At 39.4% G+C, this 20395-nt stretch overlaps 2 protein-coding genes across 2 annotated transcripts; both read right to left on the reverse strand.

Annotated features, from left to right (window-relative positions):
- Positions 1-738: 738 nt before the first annotated feature.
- On the reverse strand, positions 739-15450 carry hmgxb3 (HMG box domain containing 3). The gene is made up of 21 exons (XM_066716790.1): positions 15389-15450; positions 14142-14296; positions 13839-14013; positions 13237-13737; positions 12876-12974; positions 12219-12350; positions 11498-11847; positions 11131-11258; positions 10698-10790; positions 10206-10294; positions 9864-9965; positions 9458-9598; positions 8353-8654; positions 7949-8076; positions 7464-7595; positions 7037-7221; positions 6528-6747; positions 6292-6425; positions 4304-4423; positions 3109-3318; positions 739-2879 (listed from the first exon to the last, which is right to left on the reverse strand). The coding sequence occupies exons 2-21, from the start codon at positions 14285-14287 to the stop codon at positions 2424-2426; spliced, it is 3843 nt and encodes a 1280-aa protein (XP_066572887.1). The 5' UTR covers positions 14288-14296; positions 15389-15450; the 3' UTR covers positions 739-2423.
- Positions 15451-15695: 245 nt separating this feature from the next.
- On the reverse strand, positions 15696-19205 carry sra1 (steroid receptor RNA activator 1). The gene is made up of 5 exons (XM_066716792.1): positions 19125-19205; positions 18411-18539; positions 18013-18239; positions 17670-17778; positions 15696-17504 (listed from the first exon to the last, which is right to left on the reverse strand). The coding sequence occupies exons 1-5, from the start codon at positions 19147-19149 to the stop codon at positions 17332-17334; spliced, it is 663 nt and encodes a 220-aa protein (XP_066572889.1). The 5' UTR covers positions 19150-19205; the 3' UTR covers positions 15696-17331.
- Positions 19206-20395: the final 1190 nt, after the last annotated feature.

Below are 20395 nucleotides of genomic sequence, written 5' to 3' on the forward strand. Positions count from 1 at the left end.
CTCCAATGTAATCCGAACACCTGCGCACAAGCTGTATATGTGCCCGTTTGAAGCAATGTTGAGGTTTAGTATTTTGTTTAGAAAACTAGAGAGAACCATTTTATATCCAGTGTGTGTTCATGATAGTTTGAAACAAGCAACTTATGTGACGTCCATTTGTAATTTTTCATTGCTTCACATTTTAAAGCAAGTCACATCAACAAAACACAACACGTGTAAATCAATTTCGGCAGATTAACAAATCGTGTTCAATAAATAAAGGACCTTGTAGAAGTAGACTAAACATACATTTCTGAAGTAACACTATAGCCATCTTGCTGCATATTCCATAACAGGAAATACTTTGTGTAAACCTGTAACTAAGGCAGAGAAACTGACAAGTTGTCTGGATAACTGCTCTGAAAAGGGATGTCGTTATCCAGACTCTGTAAATGTAAGCTTTCACAATACTATGGTATTACTTTTCACAGGACAGGCTGTTTACTACTGCCATCCATGCACAGAAAACTTATTTGTGTGTGTGTGCATCCAGAGTCTACCACAGTGCAGTGCTGCCTTCTGTTTCTACATGATCAGAAATTATAAATTAAATATTTGTACCAATCATTATTTTTATTGCATGAATAATAAAAATAATATTATAACAATAAAAGTGTTCCTACTATATGTTGTAGAAAATAATCACTGTATAAAGAAATGCTGTAAAAAAAAAAAAAAAAAGAAGAAAAACACAATCTGGACAGCCAAAGGGGTTTTATTTTTGACAACAGCAATCAGCTGGCCGGCAGAGTATTGTACAACAGCAGAACACTGCATTATAAGACAAATTTACACAAAACCTTCATGGAAGGCATATTTCCATTCACAAAGATCTGTGAATAAGGTCTTGTTAACAAGCCCATGCCTGACTTTGCTTGTTAATAATGTGTTATTGGATATTTTACAAAGAGTTTAATGATGGTAGGTATTCAACATCCATCGTATGATGCATACAGGGAGGGACGGTTTCAGTGTCAAAACATTATTTCCTTCCCTCTGGAACAGCAGCAGCAGCTCAAAGCTGTCCATTCCTCCAACTGCTGGGGCTAAACGCTCAGTCAATAAATAATCAACATGCACACAGACAAAACAAACAACACAAATCAAGAAATACAATGCAGAATTCTGTTGGTTTCACCAAAAACTGTCAATCCAGTTTTGCCAAGAATTAGGTCAGGAGGTATCTTTTAATTACCTGCTCAGGTTCCTATTCTCACATTCTGACATGCAAGTCTGCTCACATTTTTATTAGATTTATGTAAACTGCTGCCATTGTTCACACTGTCAAAAATAGCAAGTCTGAATAAGCCTTTCCCACTGAAGTTATAAAGAAAATGGGTTATCTGGGATATGAAAGACAACAGAAAATATAAGGGGGGTGGTGGGGGGGTGAGTAAGAAAACTGTATTATTTTGGTTGGGGGAAGGTATTGAAAGTGAAGGCAAAAGCGTAGTCAGGTTTCAATAGGTCTGATTTCCAGGAGAGACAATTTGAAGATTAAGGAACATAAATACATCAAATTGCAATTCTCTGCTGATCTAAAAGAAAGGCAGAGGAGGTCCAAAGAATAGGCAGATCTCTAACCTAGATTGAGCCAGGTAGCTGTTTCCAAGTTAATTCAGCTGACGATTGTGGGAATTGTAGTCCACTAAGCCACAGGTCTCTCAAGAATGTGAGTTTCAGTAACACGATCACTTTCTAATGTGTGGAGGTGAAGCAAACCAAGGTTCTTGCCTTACAAAAAAACTAATGCGCAAAATAATGCTACGTTGTTTCTCCATAAGGTGTGCTACAGAAGTAATCGTGACTTTAACTGACAGAGAATTTATTGATTAGTAAACTTCACAGAGTTATATCACTTAAAAATATAAATAAGATTTGAAGAGAGTATAAAAAATCACAAAGCTCTAAATGATTACTCCTGACCTAATAAGGCCCTGCTTGTGCATCACCAGCACAGGTTTTTCCATTACAGCCCAGCTTAACAGTTACTTGCAGCACCACATCAGGCTTCTTTAAATTCAGTCTTAGAATAAAGTGCAGTCCCTACCATTTTCCTGTCCTGCGATCAGTGTGCTGGCACAGTGTCTTGGACCTCCCACCACCAAGGTGTCCAAGCCCCAGAAACCCAATACTGGTTTATTTTGGGCACTGTTGCAGTACGGCAACAAGCTTGACCAGTACAATGAGTGCAGAGACCATCTTTCCCATTTCCACTTCCTTCAGTTCAGCAGCAGATGGAAGTGAACTAGAAGACACCTGCATGTCTGATCCAGAAAGATCCAGCTCTGCCACATGTCAGAAAACGGGACTATAAGAAGGGGGCTTTGAGGGCTGTAGGAAATGCAAGACTGAAGAGGAAAGAGGTGGGAGTACCTTCTCTTTCACGGCAGCACAGTCTCCTCCTCCAGCTCCACCTCTGTGTTGATCTGGGCCACACCCAGACGGTACAGCGTGTCTCGGATCACCACCTCCCCAGGCTGGCAGCTCTGCAGGATGTCGCTGATCTGCTGGTTCACGATGTCCTTGCTAGAGAGGAAGTCAATGAGCCGGTTGTAGAGGTAGTAGTACGCGGCGTTGTCGAAGGTGAAGGGTTTCCGCCGGACTGCACTGGCCTTGTCGTCCTTGATTTCATTCAGGACGGCACTGTAGGGCTCCAGCTCCTGGCACAGAGAGAGGGAGTGGTGGCGCACAGCCGGCTCCTGAGCTTCCTCAACGGCATCCCCCGAATGCACGACCCAGCGCAGTGGGGACTTTGTGATGGGGTGCACCAGGGGGTTTTCAGTCCCCGAGAGATCCATGCTGTACTGCTGGTCCTGCAGCTCAGCACAGGACACGTACTGTAAACGAATAAAAAAATAACTAATAAACAAAATGTTAGTGCCACAACATTCTTCAACAGACAGGGAAAGACAAAAACAGTGAAGAACAAAAAAAACATATAGATCTGAGAGACGAGAATAAGGATGCACAGTGAAACTCAGTCCATGGAAAGATGCGGCACTGTGGGATAGGAAAAGCACGCAGTATACCTGGCCACAGAGCATCGCAAAAAGCCTGAGAACTGACCTCTGGCTCCTCCATTGGATCTGAAAAACAGCCCTGGTTCTTCCCCCACATCTGAGCTGCCAGCTCATGGTACTGGATGTCCGTACAGAGAGACACCTGCCGGGGTATGTCTGTGACGTACACTGGGGGCCAATAACGCGAGGAGACCAGCAGATCGACGTGGTCATGGGCCGACTCTCCCCTTACAATATACTTGGAGCCACAGACAACCTGAAAGACAAATGCAGGGCAGTTTTCAGGTGGAGATACGAATTATATTCCTCATGGAGGCATAAAAGATTACCCACAGAGTTGGGGACACATAATAAGATCACATGAATATTATAAGAAGTTACAATTTTTACTCAATTTAGACATCTGGCTTGCAGTTTATTGTCTATCGACCTGTTCTAACAAAAACTTGAGATTTTTCCAATAAAACCAAGTTATCATGTTTCCAGGGCTTGAATTACTAAAACAGGAATAAAAGATGAATGTTAATGACTTGGAATAGGTTTCTTATTTAAATGTATAAATTAGATAGTGCCAAAGAGATTTTTGTATGTATTCATTGTTATGGAACTCCATTTATGACTTCTTAGGAAAACTGTTATTATAATTACATACAACTGAAAATACCAAATGAAAATGACTAGTAAATAAACCTGAAAACATGAGTACAGGTGAAGAATTCCAGCTCTCTCTTTGCAGGCAAAATGGTTTCTTTTCTTCCCTGATTAATCAGTTGAAACTCTAGCTCTGGCAAAGTGTTACAAACTAGTATCACTTTCACCTGCTCAAAAAAAAAAAAAAGCTTTTGTTCTGACTTAGAATTTCATACTGTTCTTATTAAATCAAACAATAATAACCTTCTTAAATATATTTTTCATCTACTTTTAGCGCATTACTGAGGACCAAACTGACAGCTGTTTATTATACTACAATCTTAAAAGGCTTTAACTTCAAGGCATGAATATTGTGGGTCCCACCCTAGCATTCAGTATCCTGTGCCAAATAATATTGTGCGAGTTGAAACAGTAAATCAAGACTGACAGGTTTTTGATTATCATTTTATATGAAAAGACAAAAACAAAAACACACTTTCAGTGGTACCAAGTGAATATCTTCTTACATGTCTACACTGGTCAAATAGGAATACAAACAGTCTGGTTTAAGATGCCTCGGTACTCACTAATAAAAGCAATGGCTTTATTACCTGGTGTGGACAGATCTTGTATAATTTCCCTGCTGTGAGGTGCGCAGGAGGCTGCTTGGTTGTCAGAATACCATTCTGGATGTAGGCATAGAGAGCGCAAAGTGACATCACCATTTGCTTCTAGGAAGTTAGAAAATAAGTACATGTGTTGAAGAAAACACAAAGGGGAAGAGCTCAGAAAAGTACAGTTTTGCATGCCAGCAATTTATCAGTTAGATTTGGAAACCGCTGATTGTTTTGAAAAGTTGCGAAGTTATTGGTGTTCATTCTGAATAATTTATTGGCATTTTTGTTATGCAACCCTGTGGGTATTAGTGAAACACAGTAATGCATGCTGGCTGTCAAAATGCAAGTTTCAAGAAGAAGAGGCGTGTATGAAGACTGATCTTTTCAGTTCTTTCACAAATTCATTTTAGTTTGTCTACCGCAGCAGAGCATGCACTGACTGTAGACCAGCTCTTTCCTCCCCACAGTTTAAATTTTCACCACCCTTTGGGCCACCAAATGTAAATAAGACTCACATGATCAGATGTGCAATTGTGAGATATCAGAATTGCTTATTATCTGATCAAACAAAATCTCTCATTACATTAGAGTAAGCCCATTCACATATTTTTATTCAAAACATGAGAGAGAGCAAATTGTCCAAGAGTTTATTATGAAGTGATTCTTAACCACTGAAATATGTCAAATATTTTAAAAAGAAGAGACTAAGACCATGGAAAATAATATCTTAGATTATTATGACTTGTGTTAGAATTATAAGAGGATACTTTATTCACCCATAGCATGTTTTAGTAAGCACTGTATAAATTAAGAGATGAACAAAACCACAGGGCTAAGTCTATTTTCTGTCTTCTTTTTAAACATTCACTACTTATTAAATCACTTCTCCCATTGTTTAAAAAGCGGTCTCAATTAGGCTTAATGAAATAAAAAACAATATAATTTTCTAATTGCAAAGAAAACAAAGATCAATGTTGCTCTGTCAGGTCTTAAAGAACATATTACTACCCAGCCAGCTGAAGCCAGCAGTCAATCAGTAGTGGAAGCATTCATTTCTGATCGATGCAAATGGCACAAATAATTTAGAAGAATATTCAAAGCAAATGAGTTAAGGTTGCTACTTTGAAATTAGTAGCAGCAAATGGTATTCAACTGAAAGGACTTCAGCAAAACAAACCCATTATGTATGTAATAGCTTGAATGAAAGACGGGTTACTCATTCCTTCACTATAATGCCCACTTTCCGCATGTGTTTAAACAATGCATAACATTAAAGAAAGAAAGGAGGTCTTCAGTGGAACTCATCTCATACCAATATCACTGAAGTTAAATGGACCTTGTAAGAATGTAGTGTAGTCTTGTTTATATGTAGGTTAAGATAAGGTCAGTGTGTTTGCTTTCATCCTATGTCTGAGTTAGCTGCCTTTAACAGTGGGACATCTTACTCAATTTTACAGTTTTCACTTAATCTCTTGCCTTATTAAACCTACCAGTGCCCAGCCAAACCCTAAAACATAAAAGCCTGCACACTGAGAGAGATGCAGGCAGTTTACACTTTTTTTCAAAGGGGAATGTTAAACCATGTGTGTCTCTTCAATCAATCAGTCTCAATCAGCATGTTCTTAGAAGGTATAAACAATCATAACAACATCACATTGGACTGTAAATCAAAAATAAAATAAACACTTGAAGACATACTGAACTTAGCAAGGAAATCTTTTTTCCACAGGCATGGATCTACATGATGACAGAATTAGAGCTGTTAAGCCCGAGCTGTTTCAAGTTTCACGTGTGGAGTGAAGTCCATGAAAGTCCTGTGCCAGTAATCAGGCGTGTGCGAGAACCACCTCTCGATAATGTGTTTGTCAGACTACCAAAACTAAAATGATTAAACCAAGCTAGAAGTCCATCTCTTGTATTCTATATTGATTCTCACAGGAGGCACTATCAATGAGAAACCCATCAAGACTCCCTTCTCATACCTTTGTGTCTTCCGGTTTGTTGGGGATGCCGCAGCAGTTGAGAATCTCTCTCAGCTCGTCTTTGTTATATGTATTGATGAGATCTGGTTTGAAAGTGCCTTCATGAATTAATCTCACGAGGGTTGAAATGTTGCCTGAAAGTCAAGAAGATGCCATTAACATTTAGCATACAGGCAGGGCACGAGTCCATTTCGAAATGTTTCCCCGAATGCGGTATTTATAATCTCTCCCGGTACCTATCGCTGGTTGATCGGAGAAATGTTTGTCCTTCTCTGTATTTATAATAACCGAGTTCCTCATCAGAGGAGGAAAGAAAGGGGCGATGATGGAGGCATCGAATTTGGTGATTGGGATGCTGGACGGGAACGCTGCTTGCTCTATGGCTTCACTCTCCATCGTGGACCAGAAATCATCCACATTCACTTCATCTGGAGCCTGGAAATCTGGCCACGTAAACTGGGAAAAGCAAATCAATATTCTCATTGTAAAGCTATAGTAAAGCATTTGTATTAAGCTCAGACATGATCAACAGGATGTACACTCAAGAAGATTAACCTAAATGCAACAATTTGCTTTAAATAACTTTGAATAATAGTATCCTTTTGATAAGTTTTAAACCACCTTAATCACCAATATGTGCGCACAAGTCACAAAATTAATACAATTATCAATGCTAGATTCATATTTTATGTTTTATATGTAATTCGATTCATTAAATGAAAAATAGTGACTGCTCCAGCCTTACCTCTACATTTTTCAGATGGAGAACGTTGTCTGTGTTCCTTTGTGCGATCTCTACCTTAGGAGCTATACCACAAACCCCACAGATCATGTCGTTGAAATCCCTAACAGTGAGACACTCAAAAGCCCAGTATCCACTGCACAGCAGCTCTTGAATGTGGAATAGTTCACTTGGATTCAGAGTATTGACTAGGAAAGAAACAGGAAGTCATTATTTTATTTTTCCAACATTAAGAGGTCACAGCTCTTCATGTTGGCCGTACCAGGACAACAACCTCTATAATAGGGGAACCAACGAAAGCTAATTCCATTAAAACATGTCTATGCCTGCCATCTCATACGCATGACATTCAGCGGAATAAAAAATGAAGAGAATCTCTAAATCAGAAGACTGCAGTTTCTAAAATAGTCAAACTAAATTGTGTTTTTACCTGGCTGGTTCTGGACACTGTTCAGTACCAACATCACAGCTTCTTTTGGGTTCTGCCCATGTTTGATTTGATACCGAATCTTGAACAGAAGGTCAAGGCTCACCAACAGCTTGTTGCCAACGTTAAAGAGACCTACAAACACATACCATCACCACATTACTGTACAATATAAAATAAAGAAAATAAAGGCTCAGTAACTTCAATAGTTAAATTATTGTTATATTGAGTAGAGCACATAAGCAAAGAACAAAGACCAGCCTTAGATGTTTTTTACACTCATAAAAAGACAGTTGATGCCACTGTAAATACAGATTTAGACATGGGAATGAAAGCATTCTTTAAACTTAACCTAGTGCAACAGCATTTATCACATCATTGACATTTCCTACATCCTCTGCAAAACCACACTTAATTGCTGAATGTGTTTTAAACGTAAACCATTCTGCTGTGACACATGCAGCAGTATGAGTCACGCAGTCTCTTACCTAAGTGGATGTCACTGAAGCTATGAAGGGCCAGACACTGGGGGTTCAAACAGATCTTGAGCTGAATAGTAGCAGTCTGGAGGTGGGAATCAGTCAAGAGCCAGCAGTCTTCCTGCCCAGCTACTGAACTGAAAAATCATTAAATGCATGAATACATTTTCATGCTGGACAGAGAGTGGTCTTGAGAACTCTGAATTAATAAGTTATATTTAAGAACTTGTCAGGATGTGAAGAATTTAATATACACAAATACAGGCATAGGATGCGAGACTGATTCATCAGTGTATAATATTAATCTATAAAACACATTTTCTGCAGTTTTATGTTCAGATCACTATATAAACAGTGCAATTTCACTCTTCAGATTTCAGGTCTTATATTCCCTGGTTTTAGCGAGAACTCACTTCTGACCCCCTTTGAAGAGAGGAAAGTTGCAGAGAAAGCAGTGGGAGCTGGAGGACTCATAGTAGCGTGGCCAGCCTGACTGCTCAATAGCAATAGTCTCCTCATTGGCATTGGACAGGACCACCTGTGTGCTGTTGAGCTCCTGAATGAGAACCATGGCCTCCACCAGCTCCCCTTCGCTCTCGGGGATCAGGACCGTTTTGCGCAGGAGCTGCAGGGTGGACTGCCGCTGTACCTCCTTCTGGGCGGCACTCAGGGGCTGGTAAGGGTCCAGGAGGCCCGGGGGAGAAACTGGCATGTTCTGCCCAAACAAACACAGGACGTGAGATACCAGCCTGTCCAACCTACCACACCTCCTCAACACCCTATCTATTCAGTTAGCAAATCGGTTTCAAAACCCTCGTTTGATCCTGTCAACCACTGAATTTAGGAAGCCACGTCATTGCGTCTTCTCTTTGGGTCCATATCAGAGGAAATCAACCATCAACTATTTCCCCAATGGAGCCCAATGACATCTCCATAAAACCTAGATTAATATAGAAATGTAAATGTACTTGTGACAATGATGTCAGGATGTTCCAGGATATAGGAAGTCTCTTACTGTACTTGTGTAAATTGTAAATTGGAATTTGTAAAATGTATTATTTTGAATTGCTATGTTTTAGCTAAGTTGAATTTGTAATGATTGATGCCTTGTACTTCTCTGTATTTTTGCACTTATGTTGTAAGTCGCCCTGGATAAGGGCGTCTGCCAAGAAATAAAAATAATTAAAAAATAATAATAATAATGTCAAACATGACTTTGCAGTTTGCTTGTTTTTAAGTAAAAGGACTTATGGCATATAATACGCCTCGATTTATAACACCTCACCTGTTAATGAGAGGATCCATACGAATATCTTGAGACTACATCCTGTTAGCTGAGGTAATACATGATTCACATTGAAACAGATTGAAAGCAGATGTGTTTCCTCAAGATGAGCCCTCATACATCTGGGGAAATAGCTAAGGCTTTATATCTGCTTATTGATGCTACAAACTAAAGAGGTCATAGCCACAATCAAATGGACAGAGAGTTCTACAATAGTCTCTGAGAAGACTTACAAACAATTTTGGTTTCTTGTCCTTGGTCAGGTCCCACCCACAGCTGGGGCACACATGTGGTTTGTGCCTGTTTTTGTAAACGTAATCACAGGACGGGTTCTTACACTTTCCTCGCCCCCGAGCTGTTGATAAGCCAAGATCCTGATAAAAAAAGCACAAAAAAGTGTGAATAACAAAGGCTTTTAATTACAGGTTGTATGGGTCAGTCTTCTGGGTAGAGAGGTACAGACTGGATTATAAACTCTGCTTAGTTAAATAAATAAAAACTTTACTTTCTTATAATCTTAAACAAACTTGAGGAGATAAAAAAGGTTAATCTTTCCACACATGCATTGCCATGATGCAGAAACATGTGTGTTTAGTTATATAACAATATGGAAAAGATAGGTATTAGCACAGTTCTTACAAGCATAGCAGCAGGACTTTGTTTATAGGATAACACTGACACGATCTTCAATCCTTTTTCAGCCAAGGCATGTTGATTGCTATTGACTGGACTGGGCAGGTTCTAAGAGAAATAAAAATAGCTGAGAATAAATATATCAGTTGTTGACATGACAAGCCTCTTCCAGACAAATGATAAATTAATTTGCTCTGTTCATTAAATTCATTTATGCCAAACTATTAATGTCAGAGTCAATAAATAAATATACAAACATACATATACTAGATGATAGCATATATTAGAATATATCATTTTCTCATCTAAACGTCTTTACAAGATATTCAATCAAGGAACTGATCTTACCTGATCTTCAACCACTGGCTTGACAGGATGTCCCAACTGCTTCAATGTACTGGGCTTCAGGCAAGACACCTTAACAGAGGACCTCTTTGCTATAAAACAACAAAGGCGATTATGTGTGTTATGTATTTATTTATCAAGAAAGATTAACTACATAGTGGTTCTATCATTTCAGAAGGAATATCTACAGATTGAGTCACACATCGTTTCACAAATACATAAACCAAAGATGGTTTGGATAAAATAATGCTTTTTGGTATTAATTCTCATGACTTTGTTATTAAAAAAAGAAAAATGTCAGTTTCTTCTCTTGCTTTACTAATTGAAGCAAGTGTTTAAAATGCTGCAGAAAGATCATATTCTATAAGGAACATTCCTGGAGTAGATCTGCAAATTTGAAATGCCATGATAATAGAAGCCAGAGTTCGTTTCCACAGCTGAGACACAATCACAAGGATGTCGGCTGTTTTTGATATTATATTCAAAAAGGCTTACCTGATTTATTGCTGTTTTTGGGCGTTTCGCAGTCTTTGATTTTTTCCTGAGGCACAGTTACCCACTGAACATATGTAGCCCCCGCTTCGGGACCTTTTAAGAACATCACATAAGTGAAATTACTGCAAGCAAATTAGCGCACATGAAAGCCTTCAAACGTCAAATATCTTACATCAAACAGTTTGTGTTCAATGCTGTGGTCCCTTCATAATCAACACTGTGTATTCAGGATTTATAACATAGTCCCCTTTTATCCTACTATAACATATAGTATACCATAGACAATATGGGGCTTTTCAGTATTGCTTCTTTTTAGACATTATTTTCTCTCAAGTTAACTACGATTTGTTCTCAACAAAAATAAACATTTAGAGGTAAATGACTAGGACTATTTATCATGGTTACTATGATGTACATGGTGTATTGAACTCACATGTCTGAGCAGGAGCAGGGAGGATGGCTCTGATGGGACGTTTAGGCCCAATCACTGTTGACTTCTCTCGCACTTTGCTCTTCAGAACGGGAACAGATGTCACTGCAGTGCTGCTGCAAGGCATCAAACTAGAGCGCAAACGATTAAGGAAATATATCAGACATCAAATAACCTTAAAACCTCTATATGTTTATTCTATAAAAGAGCAAAAGGCAAAATTTCCTTCATCCTGAACTGGAAGAAAACATTTATTTATCCATTGTAAGACTATTAAGGAATTAGAGAAGAATCTAAATGTTGAATCAGGAAAATACTGAAAATGTGTGACAAATGAAATAGAATTCAGAGCTGAAATATCATATCTCACATTGCAGGTTTCATCGTTGAAGAAGGGAGCATTAAGACTGGATTGGTGACACTGGTGCCCCCTGCTGTTGGTTTCTCTGTAACTTTCCTAGCCTCCTTGGGCCTCTTGCTCCCTCTGTCGCTGCCCTGAGACTTGCACTGGCTGGCACTGGTGCCCATATGAGGAGTTGACACCAGCACTTCTTTCCACTGAGGTTTAGGGTCCGTATCACATGAGGATGCCGCCACAATGAGTTGTGTCACTGACTCAGAGGACTCCAGAGATGGGCTGTTGACTTCAGCGGCACATTTCTGCTGAGGCTCTTTGCCGACTGTAGTAGCTGTTGTTGCCCTAGATTGGGACTTCTTACCCTGTCAAACAGTGCGCAAGAAATAGAGTTTCCACACACAAAAATTAAACAGTCCACAAATCACAGCTGTATGCAATTATAAGCAAAAGCAAATCACCAGCTGAGATGATCTCAAGATGTTGTATTCATTTGCACATTGTATCCTGTTCTGAAAACAAGACATTGCACTATTCTGACAGCACCTACAGATCCTGGATGGCACAATCGCACAAGCATACATATTTTAAAACTTTGCAATAACATTGAATTGTGAAGGATTTATGCATATTTCTCCTTGTTCTTTGAGATAGACAAATTACTGAGATACTGTGCTATGACACCAAAAATGAGAGTGTAATTATTGTCCAGCCAGGAGAGGAAATGTGGACTTACGCTGGGCACCCATTTCCCCCCCAGGTGTTTCCCACACCATGGGCACTGTGGGGGCTTGTGCCGTGTGACGTAGGAGAATGAACAGCCTGGGGTACGGCAGCTCCCTCGCCCCCTCCTGGTGTATTTTATTGACTGAAAAACAAAGACATAACAAACTTTTAGTCGCTTTCATGTAAATAGTTATCAGTTGTCAGCTCGAGATTAAAGTGAATAACCATTATCATGACAGACAATACTTTCTCCCACACGGTATTTCAAAGTAAAATTAACATACTTCTTAATGACTTATCTTTCAAGTCAAGGATACTCCCTAAGAGGGTCGGCACATTGTCGTTTCGATGGGAACTCAATGAACGCAATTGTCTAACAAAGCTGCCCCTATAGGGCGCCTTGAGTGTCATTCAGACTCTCCCCCTACTGCCCGATTCATCTCAACTCTTTTCTATTGAAATGCGGCTTTACCTGAGGAATGCAACTCCATAGAATATATTATAGAGAGAAGCAAAATACAATATGAGATAACTACAATATATTGAAGAGATGCATTTTCTTCATACTCACTTATTTAGTTTGTTTTGGTAAATATGACCTTTTTATTACTAAAATGTATTTAAAAATGTAAAGCTTAATACTAATTCTAAAAAAAATAACATTCACCAGTTTAAAAGAGGGTTTGGGGTTTGGGTCAACCCTAGTGTTCAAAGGAACCATAAGAAGTGGACTGGTCACCGTTGAGCCACTGTTTTCCATCAGTTCCTAGAGAGAGAGAGATGGAGATGTTCTGAATATTGCTGTAAGTTGCATTATAAACTTTATCTTTAAGAAGCTAAGATTGAAATAATGCCTTGTGAAACCACTGATATCCTACATGTCCAAATACACAAGAAAAATACTACCAACTGGAAAGTAAATAATTACAATTTGAAAACAAGTGGAGTCTTTTACTAGGAAGACCACAGTCTTGTATAATTATCGAAAGACACATGTCTCCCTTTCCCGGCAGTTGCAGGCATTTTACCTGGTTGGGAATGATCGTGACGAGGTGGGCCTCATCCTGGCTCTGCTGCACTGTGGTGTTGGTGACAGCTGTCTCTTCAATGACCACGCTGACTGCTCCATAACCTTCACCCATCTCCACGGGCTCCTCTTTCACCACAAACCCAGCTGCCGTTTTGTCCTGGCTGGCCCCAGAGTACTGGGACAGGATCTCCTGCAGCGCCCCCGACTGGCTGAGAGCAGCGGCCGTCTCGTCGCTCAGCCCCTCGATAGCGATGCACTGCTCAGACAGCTCCACCTCGCTGCCCAGGGCCATGGGAGAGAAAAGAGCCTCGTGAGAGAGGGGCTGGGAAACTGCAGCTCCCTCGGGCTGCTCCTGGGGCTCCGTCTCCAGACATATTTCCACCCGACTGCTGGTCCTCTCCTCTGTCACCGTGCTTTTGGGGAAAAATACATAATTTGCCCGGGGGAGAATTTTACGGAATCCTGGGACATCAGCTGAAGCTCCAGCTGCCTGCCTGCTCTGAAAAAAAAAATCTGTGTCAGGGCAAACATCTAATGAAAAAATGTAGTATGCTGATCAGAGGTTAACAGTTGCAGGTGTAACATTTTAAAGCAACTCACTGGATCAATGCCCTCCTTCTCCAGCTTGGCCCTCTCCAGATAATAGCCCTTGTCTGCCACATTCAGTCGTTTCCAGCTCTCACTGATCCTCTTATTGATTTCTGATTGAGGGATATCAGGATATTCCTGCTGCATGCTCTGGTGAATGTCAAAGTAGTACAAGAGGTATGCAGATCTAAAAAACAAAATAATTGAATAGTTATGTATACAGTAAAGGACTGAATCAATAGAAAAACTGGACAAGACCAGTTCAATTGAATTGAAATTGAAGAAGCAAGACTGTAGTTTGTTTGAGAGTAATACCTTGGCTTTTTAGCTTTTTCTGCATGTTCTCCATGGTTTTTACTTTTCTTTTTCTTTTTGGGTGATGAGACCTCCATAAAGGCATAGCATCCTTCTGCATCTTCTGTTATTATCTTGACTTCTGTCCCCTCATACACAGCCTCCATTACTGCAATCTACAAAATAAAACCAATATAAGGACACACTATCAGAATCTACTTATAAATATAATTGGGCAATTGTTCAGATTTCCTTAAAATAGTACAGAATAGATAGTGTTACCATAATGCACAGATACATATGAAATCGTGTTTAAAGTTGATCCATAAGTGGGCTAACGTTAAGTTAAATGTGCACAACAACAAAAAATATCACTTTCAAGGGAAAATAAGAATGTAATGTACAATATCAAATAGGTGCAGCAGCGTGCAGGTTCTCTCAAGAAACATCAAATACAAAGGCTATATTTTTAATTGAAATGAACGTTTAATTACTGCCACTTTTACTAAAAATCACTTTAATTACCCTAAAGCTATTGGTTTCTCCTTAGAGGTGACATGTGCAGATATCTATTTTACTCCCCACTCACTCAAGTATGTGTCAATTGTTAAACTAGAGTACAGTTAAAGGCAATCCACATCCCAGCCACTTAATAGTAACACCTTTAGATAAGGGAAATGCATTGTATTCATTTTGTATTGCCTTAAGTTAATAACAGACACACATGTCCAAGTCTGTTTGCCTAACGATTTCATGTACAGCCAGGGAAAGCCTTATATTAATAATTATAAATCGCTGCTCATGGGATAGTCAGAAAAGAGTGTTGTGCATGATCTGTCTCTATTCTTAACCATTCTTTAAAAACTGTATTTGATCTTTTGAATCTAACATGACTGATATATCCACATAGGGATTTCCAAACAAAAGTTAACCTATGTTGTGTTAGGATCACCCAATGCATGTTTTCAATGCATTACTGAACGCAATGCTATCGATGAAAGCACGTTTGTGTTGCGGTCTTGATGGCAGACAGCAGCAGCCCTCTCTCTCCTCCCAATGAAGGCTCGGGGTTACTCGTGAGTCTCCATACTGACTCCGGGCCCTGCGAAGTGTCCAATGAGCAGCAGGCTTATTGCAACCTTGCATCCAGCGGCACACAAACACTACAATACCCTCTAAAACCGCCCGCATCTCGTTACTATACCCTTTCACGCTGTTATAGTTTATGAAACAATGGCAAACGTAGTACTTTACAATAAATATTTTACCTGTCGTATCCATAAGACGGCCTGTTAAGAGACTTCTTTGCTCCCCCTATACCTAATCCAAGATGGCGCCGTCGTTGCTAAGGCAGCCGGCCAATCACGAAACAGAATGAATGTTCAGGAGCCAATTAGAAGAGACGTTTTAGACACGTGAATTAGGGGGTGCCGAAGACAACAACAATATAGATATTTAAAGAAACAGGAGTGCATTCTTGTAGATCCAGCACAGCGGCTGTATTTGACAGCACGTCTAGCATTGAAAAATAAGATGAAACTTTACAATTATAATAATTATTGCACAGCCCTATTGTTTTTTTAATTTAAATACGTTATTTATTTTGTAATTGTGTACATTTTACAAATAAATTAGAAGTAATAAATTAGAAGTGATCAATGTCACAAGAAAAGTATATATTTCAGGCTTCCTTATTCTACACACATATAAACGCATTCACTTCTAAGCTTCTTGTGTACCCATGACCTATTATTAAATGTATTCCATTACACTGATTTTGTTCAGTAAAGACATGAAGTTCTATAGTCATTTATAGTCCTTTATTTCAATTTTCAGTAAATAGCCTCACCTTTTCACACAGCAGTTAGCACTATACTGAATATGTGTGTTGTATCACCAGTTGGAAAATCACTAGAAGATACACACTTTCATAGAAATGCAGTGGAATCAGTTTTATTGATTCAATAGCAATTAATTGAAGTGTTAAACTGAGTTTAATTTCATCCTCCACTTCACCAAACTTGAATTATCTGGTGCCTCCAGACATATGTCAATAAGTACCACTTTTGTGTAAACCTTGACTCAGTTGTCCTTTCAATAATGTTCCTTATCTCTCCAGAATTAAAGTATATAATTTTAGCTTGTCACACTGAACACTTTCATTCAATCTATTTTAGTGTCTATTTCGTATTTTTTATTAGAAGCTCCTTAAAATAATTTTGAGCATATAAATGTTCCTGAAGAAATCTTATGCGGTTTTAAATCTATTTATTGATCGATTTTTATGTAATGACATCTGAGCAATAACCTCTAGTGTTCTGGAAGGAATCAAAATATAACAAGTACATTTTACATGCATATTTAGTATATAAACCAGCACAGGTAATTTAGCTCCTAATGTAATTACTAGCCTAATCAATTCAATTATGCTTTAAAGCTTTTATTAGATCTAAAATAATACAAAAATAATTATAGGTCAAGAAAAAGTATATTTCTCTGCAGAGATAAAATGTGTAAACAAATACAGGGAAGCCCTTTCAAAATGACATTTCAAAGTATTTCAATATTCATTGAATACAGAACAGAACACTGTAAAACAAATTTACAAGAAGAAGTAAATTTATTTTGCATGGTGTGATAGTGACTGGTTCTGGCTGAGGATTCACTCACTGATTGTTGCATTTTCATAGTTTACGCAGGGCAGAGACAAATGGGGCTGATGTTTTTCACCACAGTTGCAACCGTTGAAAAATGCCCTGGCAATCAAAAGTCAAGGTTTTGCACTTACGATGTTAGTGAGGTATACAAAAGTCTGGAGGCCTTCTGAATCCACTGTGATGAAGCGTGAGAAATATTGGAATTAGGAATGTCAGGGCTAATCAGATGATATATCACATATAGGCTATATTTATATACCCTCGAAATAAGACTTTAATCATTAGTTTAGGGTCATCTAATGATACCACAGTACAAACAAAAAAAATATGAATCTGCCCATGACTAATAATATGAAGTGCTTTCCTCAAATAGTTAGAATTTATAAAAAAGCAGCGTCAGTGGTTTCGCAGCTGTCAGAATAAGATGTTTTTACCCCCCAAAACAAATAATTGCTTGATTTGAAAAATCCACATGGAATCCACACTATTACATAGCTATAGTGTCCAGAAAGGTCCTCCAGAAAAGTCTGAATGTATGAAAACTGGTTTGGTTGTCACTCAGATCTTTGATCTTGGGACTCGGTGTTGAGAAGCTCTGGGGGCAGTTCCCTGGTTTCAGCGATTAACCGTTTGACTCCCACCATCCACTGGCTAACTTCATTAACATGGTCCACTATTAGAGAGCGGTGAATTTCATCAGCCTTATCCCACTTCAGTATTTTCATTTCTGTAAAAAACAAGAGAAACATTGTAGACTGGTGCAGCTCAATTTACAGATGGTTTCAGAAGTTTCTTAAATACTATGCTTAATATTTGCTGATTATGTTCAGGACCTATCTTAAAAAGAAGCAGCAGATTAATGTAAATTGATACTACATGATACATTTCTTACCTTTACCAAGAAGGTACATTCTTCTCTTTACAGGAAGGGAGAGCTTTCCATTTCGCCACATCTCCTCAAAAATCTTCAACCGCCTACCAACATCGTCGCAGACCTGCTTCTGTAAACATAAAAGGTCTTAAAAATAAATAGATATCTGGCATCTAAAACAGTGGATCTCTATCATGCATCTCATTCCTGTATTCCCTCTTCAGTCAATGCAAAACGGTTTCACTTTTTCTAAATGAGCGGCATTACAGTAAACACAACTGATGCACAAAAACTTTTAAAAACTTTTAAAATCTTTTTAAAATCCCCCCCCCCCAAAAAAAAAAATTGGTTATTTTATTGCTACCTTGACTGTACACCTGCAGGCTGTCAAAGCCCAGTGTAGGACAACGATGACATCATCTATGTCAGGTTCAGGTTCAGCCTCTGGCCCCGGGGTGGCGGCAGAACTTGCGCTGTCTGCGGCAGAACAAGGGCGAATTGGCGTGGCCGACCCACATGGGGGCGGGGCCAGTGGGTTCATGGGCGGGGCAGGTGACGTAACTGGGGCTGGAGTTCCACCAGGGCCAGGAACTAAGAAAATGCCATGGGGTTAGTTCTGTACGTCATCAAGAAAAAGCCAAATAAAAAGTAGATCTACCCTTAGCAGAGTAGTATTACTAATTATAATCATAATAACCACCAGTCATATGGAAGTTTAACAAGCACACTGGAGTGCAGTAGGAAAAAACACTCCAAACTAACCTTGAGAGCCATCCAGCTGAGGCGGGGGCACCCTTTTATTTAAGATATTCCGTTTGCTTCCCCCCTGAGCTTGTGTCTGCAAACTGTAGGAAAACTGGGGAGGATCATTCCATCCCCTTTCCTGGTTGCCTAGAAAGCAACAGAAAATCCACATGAAAACGATTCACAACAATAGCAGACCCAGCAGTGTCACACACTCCCCTATCAGATGATGCTGCATTACTACTGATTGACGTACGTGAAAGACACGACTGCGGCTATTGTTTTGACCTGTGGCTGTTGTCCACGTCATTGATATGGAGTTAAAGCCGGTACTGATATAACCTCAGGCTGTACTTATTGAGATCCTTTCATATTCGACACGACCCACTTTAAAGTAACGGCATCATTAAAAAGCCAAGGTGCGATTTCGCAGTAAATGACTGTCACACAGCAATCGAGTTTAAATGATAGAAGCCGTCATCCGATGATAAACCCAGCATTAACAGAAAATATATATTATTTGGTGATATATTTAGAAATACTTAAACAGTAAATAGTTCAAGAGCCTGTTCCAATAACATAACACAACTCAGATTGGATATAGATTGACACAAACAACAATATAAGATTTGTTTTTAAGTCAACAAAAGAAACTGTTCAGAAAGCTGATTCAATTAGCTGACGTTTTGTGGCTCTGTGCATTACTTATGGTTATCACACACATAATTTCACCTGGTTTAATGTACAGATCCGCCATGACGCTTCCTGCCAAATCACAGCGAGCAGCGCAACCAGAGGAAGCGGCACTTTGTTTATCTTCCGGACACGAGTTTCCGCTTTACTTAGTAGCCACATGATTGGTTGCAGAATTGAGTGACAGCTCAAAGGAAACGCCCAGCGTAGCCGCAGACCAGTCAGGGTGCCCATGCTGACCCCTGTCCACTGCCGAAAGTGCCTACAATGGGCAGGTGAGCATCAGAACTGGACCACAGAGCAATGGAAGAAGGTGGCCTGGTCTGATGAATCACAAGTTCAAGGTGTTGACTTGGCCTCCAAATTCCCCAGATCTCAATTCAATCGAGCATCTGTGGGATGTGCTGGACAAACAAGTCCAATCTATGGAGGCCCCACCTTGCAACTTACAGGACTTAAAGGATCTGCTGCTAACGTCTTGGTGCCAGATCCCACAGCACACCTTCAGAGGTCTAGTGGAGTCCATGCCTCGACGGGTCAGGGCTGTTTTGACGGCAAAAGGGGGACCTACACGATATTAGGCAGGTGGTCATAATGTTATGGCTGATCGGTGTATATAAGCAGATAACTCCTCATGTTGTTGCTGCCTGCCCAATCATATCCAGTGTGATACAGATTAGGCTAATACATTATAACACTAATACAATATTGTTATATTAAATGTTGTCCATAATATTGAAATCTCAGACCCAGTAATAGAGAGCAATATTTATAGAATTGGTGTTTTTTTAAAGTGTCTCTCTCCTTGTTGCAGAATTCACATTCATACTGTTTTTCTGATGATATAGGAAGGGGGGCAAAGGAGTATACACATCTAAACCCACCACTAGCCACAGGACTGACGCTGCTTTCACAGAAGCCACTGCCTGGACTGTGAGGATCCATCCACTACAGAGACATTAATAATCCGATACAGAGCACTCTAATTATCTGAGTTGCTACTTGACAAAAAGGTCTGTGTGGGATTATAGCAAATTTTATATGTATAGTTTGTGTGGGATGATAGTTTTTTATTTTTATTTTTTTATGAGAACTGTATATAATTTAAAGGATTACAAAAAAATATGTTATTTATAATTCAATAGGTTGTGAGTTGTATCATTTTTTTCCTTTTTCCAAATCTCTTTATTTCCTTCTAAGTCTCCAGTCAGTCAGAATTATTCACCCAGCCTGACCACAGTTTCCTTCAGACTGCACACTCTGTGCTGCTCACAATCACAGCACTGTGTCACATTTACCTTCCTTGGACC

This window comes from Amia ocellicauda, chromosome 11 (assembly GCF_036373705.1).
Source record: "Amia ocellicauda isolate fAmiCal2 chromosome 11, fAmiCal2.hap1, whole genome shotgun sequence".
Lineage (NCBI taxonomy): Eukaryota > Metazoa > Chordata > Actinopteri > Amiiformes > Amiidae > Amia > Amia ocellicauda.

Excerpts from the sequence above, each read along its gene's own strand:
- hmgxb3 (XM_066716790.1), bottom strand. The coding sequence starts at position 14,287 with ATGGAGGCTGTGTATGAGGGGACAGAAGTCAAGATAATAACAGAAGAT. Across the intron at positions 9,599-9,863 it reads AAAGTCCTGCTGCTATGCTT|GATCTTGGCTTATCAACAGC; the intron begins GTAAGAACTGTG and ends TTTTTTTATCAG. Across the intron at positions 2,880-3,108 it reads ATCCAATGGAGGAGCCAGAG|TACGTGTCCTGTGCTGAGCT; the intron begins GTCAGTTCTCAG and ends ATTCGTTTACAG.
- sra1 (XM_066716792.1), bottom strand. The coding sequence starts at position 19,149 with ATGGCGGATCTGTACATTAAACCAG. Across the intron at positions 18,540-19,124 it reads GGATCTGTACATTAAACCAG|GCAACCAGGAAAGGGGATGG; the intron begins GTGAAATTATGT and ends GTTGCTTTCTAG. Across the intron at positions 18,240-18,410 it reads TCAGCTGGATGGCTCTCAAG|TTCCTGGCCCTGGTGGAACT; the intron begins GTTAGTTTGGAG and ends GCATTTTCTTAG.